Source organism: Cornus florida, unplaced genomic scaffold (assembly GCF_030987335.1).
Source record: "Cornus florida cultivar Cherokee Brave unplaced genomic scaffold, ASM3098733v1 CherokeeBrave_3.0.0_Hap2_Chr04, whole genome shotgun sequence".
In the NCBI taxonomy this organism is placed as follows: domain Eukaryota; kingdom Viridiplantae; phylum Streptophyta; class Magnoliopsida; order Cornales; family Cornaceae; genus Cornus; species Cornus florida.
The window spans coordinates 95637525-95646280 of NW_026775574.1; the positions used below are offsets into that span (position 1 = coordinate 95637525).

Consider the following 8756-nt stretch of genomic DNA (forward strand, 5'->3'; position numbering starts at 1 on the left):
GGTGGAGTCTTATACAACTTTTTTAATATGTCTGTTACGAATTTTCTTTACTTTACTCTTATTATTGGTCTTTGTGATGCTAGATTAATTACATATGTCTAATTTTCTACAACTTCTTTTAGCTAATTCTTTACTACATATATATATATTTTTTTTTTGCATTTGTAAATTTTTAATGCGACGTGCATGTGAAATTCTGAACTATTTTAATGTGTTTGACATGTATAATGTCATATTCTCTAAATTAAGGGTCGTCGAACACAAATTTGATAGTAAATGTTTGATCTTTTAATTTAGTTTTTATATAAACTCATGTCATGTCATGCCATTAACCTTTTATGCATTTTGTGCATGTCCATGCCTGAATTAGCTAAGCATATTTCTGTAAATATTTAAGGAATTATAAATGGCTGCTAATTTAGAAATGATCTTGTTTTAGATATTCTTTACATTAGGAATTAAGAAGACTTCTACCGTAAATAAATAAATGCTGTATAAAAATATATATTATACAATTTATAATTTTTTGAAAATTTATTTTTATAGTATTTGTTTGACCCCCATTTTGAAAATTCCCAGGTCTGCCCTGTTTTTTTCCAAAGGAGCTCTAAGAATCACCTCAACTTTTGGATGGTGATCATCAAGAAGACGTACTTCTCTAACACCTTCTCTAAGTAAACTTGATATCTGGAATGAGTTTATTGTTTCTTATCTTGGCTGCCTAGTCTTCTCTATTTTAGTTTCAAATCAGCTGCTCATTTGCTAAGAGAAAATTTGTCAAAACAAGAGTATATTTGGTTCCACATGGTGAGTCATTTTCTGTGATTGGAACCATTAAGGGACTTGCAGCTTCTAAAACTTGGTTATGGATACTCAAACATGCCCTTCCCTAACTACTCAAGGGTCGAGATAAAATGGAGAAAAAATTGGTTGTTGGTTAGGGTCATTAGGGAAATGAGCTTGTGGCTTTGTTTGATTGCAGTAAATTCAAAATCATATATAAACAATGAAAATCATGGATTAATCTAAGGCCTACTATTATATTATAACGTAAGGTACATGTGTTGATTAATCAAAGGCTTCGCATGTTCCAAAGCTGAGAATTCATACAATATCTAAAGAAAGAAAACTACTTGTACACGAGTACATAGCATACAGTAATATTATAATTTACAGGTACATTTTTAACCAAACGTCTTACTCAACTGCTATATGCAACTCACCAGAACCAGAAGATGTGCCATCATTGAACGAAGAAGTTAAATCCATGGGATTCTCCTTCTTTATTAATGTACGCCACTCATTAATATATGCCACTTTATCAGGATTCAGACGGGGAAACTCACGTTGTTGGAGGATTTTCAAAATCTCTTCAGCTTTCCCAAGAAGTTGAGCAGCATACTGGACACTCTTCTCCCTCTCTTCTATAGCACTGCAAAAGCATTTCATAGTTACAACACGTGGTAAATTGGTGAGGCAGGCACCTAACATATCCGCGATCATAACTGATAAATGGTTGAATAGTCCTTCATCTGTTTGGTTATTGCAGCATTCGAGGTCCAGCAACACTGTTTGGCTAATTCTATACATTGAATTAGCAGCAATAGCCTTGATGTGCCAGCTTAAAGGATTCTCCTCTTGATTTCCATTCATGTTTTCCTTGAATTTAGTGGCAGTGATCTTAGCTATGTCGGCAAGTTTCTCAAGAGTCTCCTTTGAGGTTCTTACTTCAAGAGCAATTTTTTGGAGATCTTCATCTAGCCACTTGGAAAAAATATCTACCCCCAACCACACTATGCCTGCTGCATTTATGATGTTTACCATATCACTTTTGGCATTCAAGAATTTTTCTACAAGGTTGACATACAAGAGGCCTTCACTCACACTTTGTAGCAACCGCTTCACCTTGTGATTTTCAATGTTTGGAAGTGCAATGGCAATACTTGTAAGGGTAACCACTAGGAGAAACCAACAATTAGGAGGTTCTTCAGAATCTAGAGATGGAACTTGGTCATTGTCAAACTTTGCCACCCCCATGAAAGAAGTAGAATTACCTAAAAGCTCTTCCAAATATTTTGGCCGCTGCTTTTCACCCTTCTGAATAAAATAATCAGTAGCATCCCAGTTGTTCTTCATAATTTGTAAGTGCAATTCCTCCTCACCTTTAAGATACAAAACATAACGGCTGAGATTCAGCTCCGTACCAGCTAGCCCTGGTTCTGATTCTGTGTGATTGCTTAAGGCATTATGTTTAGAAATGAGCTTTTGCTTCAACACTTTGTACAAGTGCCCAAATGACAAGAATGGACTTATTTAGGTAAAAGAGAATGGCACAATTAATTTGCTAGCCAAGACCATCACAATCTGAACTCCGATGCAGAAGTCTAGGATTAGATTTTTTGTGTTAAAAATAAGTTTTCTCAACTTTTGGCTCCGAACCGGTAAAGCAAAGGGGCTCTCCTTCCACCCTACTAGCCTTTCGATCCAATAATTTTCTTTTATCTGAGCACCTTAAATCTTATGGCGGTGTACCATCTAAATGTCGGGGCAATTGTACCTACTACTACGCCAAAAGACTGAATCACAAGAACGACATCGGTTGACCACCTATAATTTGATCCAACGTGGTGTGGACTAATAGAGGAGCGGTATCCGAAGTATATATATGTTCTGAGGTATGCTTCTGCCAAAGTTAATACAGCCAAGAAACATATTGCCCCTGAAGCACAGCAGGTAACTGAACGAGTCATAACAAACTGAGGACTACTAGATTTTGCCATCATCCAATATTTTTTTACAGTTACTTTCATTTTTTCAATCGTGTACTTTTCGGGTTCTTCTGATTCTTCACTCGAAATTATTTTGTGCATCTTATTGTAATTTAGTTGAAGACACTTCTTAGTGGAGGAAACCGTCAAAGCTGAGAAACTCGAGACTACAAGTAAAACAAGCATGAAAGAGAGAACTACAATGTGTTCTATCATGAAAGCAGAATCTATTACTTGAGTACTTAACTGGATGCAGATATTAACAAAAATGGTGATAACCAGAATAGCCAAGGCTGTTATGTTCATGAGAATTTCTTTGTCGTCCACAGCTCCTAAAGATGGCATAAAATTACCTATCAGCATCGACAAGAAGGTGGTGCTAGTAAGTTTCGCAAGCTGATCTATACTGCCTGGCGTGCTGGTAATTAGATCCACTGGCAGCTTCATTGCTACAGCTAATAATGTGAGGGAAGCAGCATTGAGAGTGAAGAATTTGCACGGAAACCAGAGTTTTCTGTGGCGAACCCCATGGAAGATGTCAGCAGCCATTGCAAGGGAGCAGACTAGAGATGCTGCTGCAACATAGAAGCCGATCCACAGCATTGGTGATTCATATCGATCTTCATATAGCTAATTGATTTTGTAGTCGTCGCAGCAGTATGAGCTGATAGAACTGTAGTCACTGCAAGACAGGGGGTGCCGTTCGTTGATTGGTTTGACTTTCCCTTCCCAGTAATAGAACTGTAGTCACTGCAAGACAGGAGCTGATAGAACTGTAGTCACTGCAAGACAGGGAGTAGGACATGTTATTTTGTTTGGGGAAAGGCAAGGGCTTGGGTTGTAGTTGTTGGGCCTGTGATTGCTATTGTGTGTGTGTGTGTGTGTTCAAATAGCTTTCATGTTGAGTTCAGAAGGACTCGAATGGATACAGTTTCTATGGATCTTCCTAGAAGCTCTGAGGATGTGTGGTTGGCTTTACGTTTCGGACGATAATTAGAATTTTAAAGTTGAGAAGAGTCCATGTTGTGGACAGGTCACTTCCATAACTCAACAGTGTAATCTGAAAGAAAATTCAAGTCGAAATTTTTCCTCTTGTGGATGGACAAGTCATTGTGGTTGGTATTGAACCAGATAAGGCATTTAGTGCTGCGGCCAAAACTGATAATTAGAATTTTAGTTCATTGTTTATCTAATTTCTCATTTATCTCCATATATCTAATGCGTGCACCTTTTCATATTTGTTGAACTAAAGTCTACAATTTAATGTGTCTGTTATGAATTTTCTTTATTTTACTCTTATTAGTGGTCTTTGCATGTGAAGCTAGAATAAGCAAATATGTCTAATTTTCTACAACTTTTTTAGTTAATTCCTTGCTACGTGTTTTTTATTATAATTTTTTTTTTGGTTATGTGCATGTGAACTATTGGATAATTTGGATGTGTTTTATTGATAGTAATTAATATTTGATCTCTTAAGTCAGTTTTTTATATAAATTCATGCCGTACTTGACTTCTTCATGCCAAAATTGATTTTTTATTAATTTTTGTACAAGTACATGCCTCAATTACTCAATGACTTATGAAATGCTTTTAATTTACGAATGGTCTTGTTTTCGATATTCAATAAGAATTAAAACTTCTCCATTAATAAAAAAATCAGTTGAACATTAGTGTGTGCGCGCACCGTGTATAAACAAATTATTTAACCTCCAAAAACGTTCGGTGGAACTCTAACTAATAATGGTCTTAAATTTGTTTGCACCTTAACTCTACTGTGAAAGAGCTTTAGTTCATCGCTTAGAAAATTTTATTTAACGTTTTAATTACATGACAGTCTGTAATTGACCGAGATCACATGAACTATTTAGTAATCTATACGGGAGAGAACTCAATACACTAATATTATAACCAACAACCAAAATTATTACTCCGTATAAAATAATAATAACCAAGGCAGAGGGCTAGCTGCTGTGTGTTACCTACCAATTAATAACCAACTAGCTGTACCTAAGGGAATTATCAAGCTGATAATACCATAAAGATTATAAATGGGGCTCTGCATACACATAGTACCACTAAACTCATATTTCAAGCAACTAAAACCTATCAAATATCAAATGAAATAATAATAACAATAATTATAAAAACCCATGAAGAAAATACTTTTTTTTGTTTCACTCAAAAGGTTAGTCATAATTTATATTTCAAGCTGTGTGCAATGGTTGAGAAAAGAAAAAAGATATAATAAATAAAGATAATCGAGAGTACGTGCTGGGAGGAGTACGAACCAAACAGGTTTTCAAGTTTATCATATATATTGATAAAGTAACTATTTTATGAGGCAAACCAACAATCTTAATCATGTCAAGTTTTCAATTTTCCTTGATGAACAAGACATGAAAAGTTTTCAAGAAAAATCATGATTGTGCAGGGACACCATGTGTAAAATAGCCATGGGGTATTTACTTTCTACACCAATTCGAACCTGTTATTCTCTTCTTTTCCGGGGGGAAAGGTAACATACTAACATGTTCCTTAACGTTTGCAGTTGTTTTGTTGGACATCCTTCCTCCTATGCTAGCTAGTTAGCAAGTTTTGGGCTTCTATGGCCTACTTCTGCTTTAGTCCTGGGCTTTATTCTAAGCCATTTTTTCCCCTTCCCTCTGGGCTTATGCTCTTTCTGATTTGAGTCACCTGGGGTATGCCCCTGCGGCAGTGGCCCTGCCCTGCCTTGGTATAGTTGGTATTTTATTTTTAGATAAATTACACTGACCTCTTTTAATGTTTGAACAAATTATATACGGATAGAATATTTGAACTTCATTATTTTGACTTACCATGAAAATGTAAAATGTCTTTTATACTCTTATCTGTCTTATCTAGTTTAGGAATAATTTAATTTTTAAAAAATCTGTCAATTAAAAAGACTCTATTAACCCTTTTATTTTTTAACTTCTTGTAAACACTACATTACCCTACCTCTTATTTATTTTATTTTTTTTGAAAAAAAATACCTAATCAAATCATAAAAACAAACCTAATCAAATGTCATTAAACAATATATATATATATATTGTGTAAAATATAATAATATGAAATTGGTATGAGAATTGATATTTTGCATTGGAATGACATTTTATGGCATTTTTGAGGGACTGATAGCTAATGATAATCATGTACTGATAAATGGAACAGACAATTGCTCAGATGACTAATATTTAAATGGAATGGAAGAACAGTTGGTATATGAAGCTGCAGCAATTCAAACGATCGATATGCAAACACTGAACTTAAATTTCCATATGAATACTACAAACCTGTGTTAATTAAAAGCTTTTACAAAATCAAAACAGATAATTCATACAATATATAAACATATGGAACTCGTAAACAAGTACATAACATACCAATAATATGCCAATTTTTTCTCATGCAAGCCTTCTACACTTCACCAGAACCAGAAGAAGATGTGCCATCATTGTTTAAAGAAGTGAAAGCCTCGGTATTTGCCTTCGCGTAATCACGCCACTCATCAATGTAAGCCAATTTATCAGCTGGGTCCAGACTAGGAAGCTTACGTTCTTGAAGGATTTTCAAGATCTCTTCCATTTCACCAATAAGTTGAGCAGCATGCCGGACACTGTCCTCCCTCTTTTCTATGACCTCAAAGAATTTCATATGTATGACACGTGGCAAGTTGGTGAGGCAAGCACACAATATATCAGCGATCATAATAGATAATTCCTCGAAAAGTGTCTCATTGCTGCCTTCAGTATCTTGCAGCACAGTTTGGCTGATTCTGTACATTGAATTTGCAGCAATAACCTTGATGGGCCAATTCAGAGGGTTTTCCTTCGGATCTCCATTCATGTTTTTCTTGAACTCAATGACACCTTTTTTAGCTATGTCAGCAAGTTTCACAAGAGTCTCTGTGAAGTTTTTTGCATTAAGTGCAATTTTTTGAAGATCCGCATTTAGCCATTTGCGAAAAAGATAAACTCCTGACCACACTGAGTCTGCTGCATTTCTGATGTTTAGCATATCAGTTTTGGCATTCAAGAATTTTTCTATTAGCTTGGCATACCAGAGGCCTTCATTCACACTTCGAAGCAACAACTTCACATTATCTTTTTCAATGCTTGGAAGTGCAATGGCAATACTTGTAAGAGTAACCACAGGAAGAGACCAACAATTAAGAGGTTCTTCCAAATGTAGCGATGAAACATGGTCACTGTCAAACCTTGCCACCCCCATGAAAGTTTTAGATTTATCTAAAAGCTTTTTCAAATATTTTGGCTGCTGATTTTTACCCTTCTGAATAAAATGATCAGTAGCATTCCTGTTGTGCTTCATAATCTGCAAGAGCAGTTCCTGCTCACCTTCAAGATACAAAACATAACGGCTGAGATCCGACTCCGCAGGCTCCAGTTCTGATCTTGGGTGATTGCTTGAGAAAATATGTTTAGATATGACCTTGTAGTACAAGTCCCCAAACAACAAGAACGGGCTTATGAAGACAAAAGAGATTAGCATAATTAATTTGCTAGCCAAGACAATCACAATTTGAACTCCTATACATAAGTCCACAATTAGATTCTTTGTGCTAGAAACGAGTTTTTTGCATATTTGACTCCGGAATCCTAAAGCTAAGGAGCTCTCTTTCCACCCAACTAGCCTTTTGATCCAATAATTCTCTGTTTTAAACTCAGTTTTGTAGCTCTTGACTCTTTTCCCCGAACACCTTAATCTTGTGGCGGTGACGCATCTAAATGTTGGGGCAATTGTACCTACTACCACTCCAAAAGTCTGCATCTCGTGAATGACGAAGGTTGACCATTTATAACTTGATCCAAGAATAAAGCTGCGTGGATCAGAATAGTGTTCCGATAAAAATATCCTGATGCGTGCTTCTGCTAAAGTGAATGCAACCAAGAAACAAATTACCCCTGAAGTATAGCATGTTACTGAACGAGCCATAACAAACTGAGGACTACCAGAGTTTGCCATAATCCAATATCTTTTTACATTTTTTTTCAAATTTTGGATTGTTAACTTTTCGGTTTGCTCTGATTCTTCACTCAAAATTATTTTGTGTATATCATCATAATTCAGTTGAAGAGATTTTTTAGTGGTGGAAATCGTCAAAGCTGAGAAACTCGACAATACAAGCAAAACAAGCATGAAAGAGAGAGCTACAACGTGTTCTACCGAGAAAAACTTATGTACTACTCCAGTGGTTAATTGGATGCAGATATTAACAGAAATGGTGATCACGAGAACAGCCAAGGCTGTTATGTTCATGAAAATTTCTTTGTCATCCATAGCTCCTATAGATGGCATAAAATTACCTATAATTGTAGACAGGAAGGTGATGCTGGTAAGTTTCGCCACCTGGTCTGTTACGCCTGGCATCTGAGCAGTCAGATCCACTGGCAGCTTCATTGCTACACCTAACAATGTCAGGTAAGCTGCGTTGAGAGTGAAAAATTTGCATGGAAACCAGAGTTTTCTGTTGCGGAACCCCTGGAAGACGTCAGCAGCCATTGCAAGGATGCAGACTAGAGATGCTGCTGCAACATACATACCGATCCACGGCATTGGTGCTTCTGGTAACATAATTTTTTATTTTTTTTTAGGAAACTGGAAAGGTAAAGAGATTGGGTTGTAGTTGTTCCTGTGAATGCTACTATATATATAGGAGTGGACCCAACATGTTCCCCTGGGGCATGCTGGCCCACTAATTTCTTATTTATATACCCTGCTATTATGTACTCTCCCAATTTCAAAATAGTTGGGTAATTATAGTTGACCAATCATTTTGGGACAGAGAGTATATAGTTTTACATTATGCTCTTAAAATAGTTTTTAACTCTACTTCTTCATTCTTTAATTTGTTTTTTATGTTATTTTCTTCAAATAAATTTTGCACTTTCTTTCTTCAATCCAACCTTAAATTTTTTCCAATTTTTTTTCCTTGCACTATTTTTT

The 8756-nt window shown here is 35.9% G+C and overlaps 1 protein-coding gene across 1 annotated transcript; it reads right to left on the bottom strand.

The window, feature by feature from the left end:
- Positions 1-6086: 6086 nt before the first annotated feature.
- LOC132304039 (uncharacterized) lies at positions 6087-8445 on the bottom strand. Its single transcript, XM_059801535.1, has 2 exons — positions 8117-8445; positions 6087-7678 (listed from the first exon to the last, which is right to left on the bottom strand). Exons 1-2 carry the CDS (start codon positions 8382-8384, stop codon positions 6210-6212), a joined length of 1737 nt encoding a protein of 578 aa, XP_059657518.1. The 5' UTR covers positions 8385-8445; the 3' UTR covers positions 6087-6209.
- Between the last annotated feature and the right edge of the window lie 311 nt (positions 8446-8756).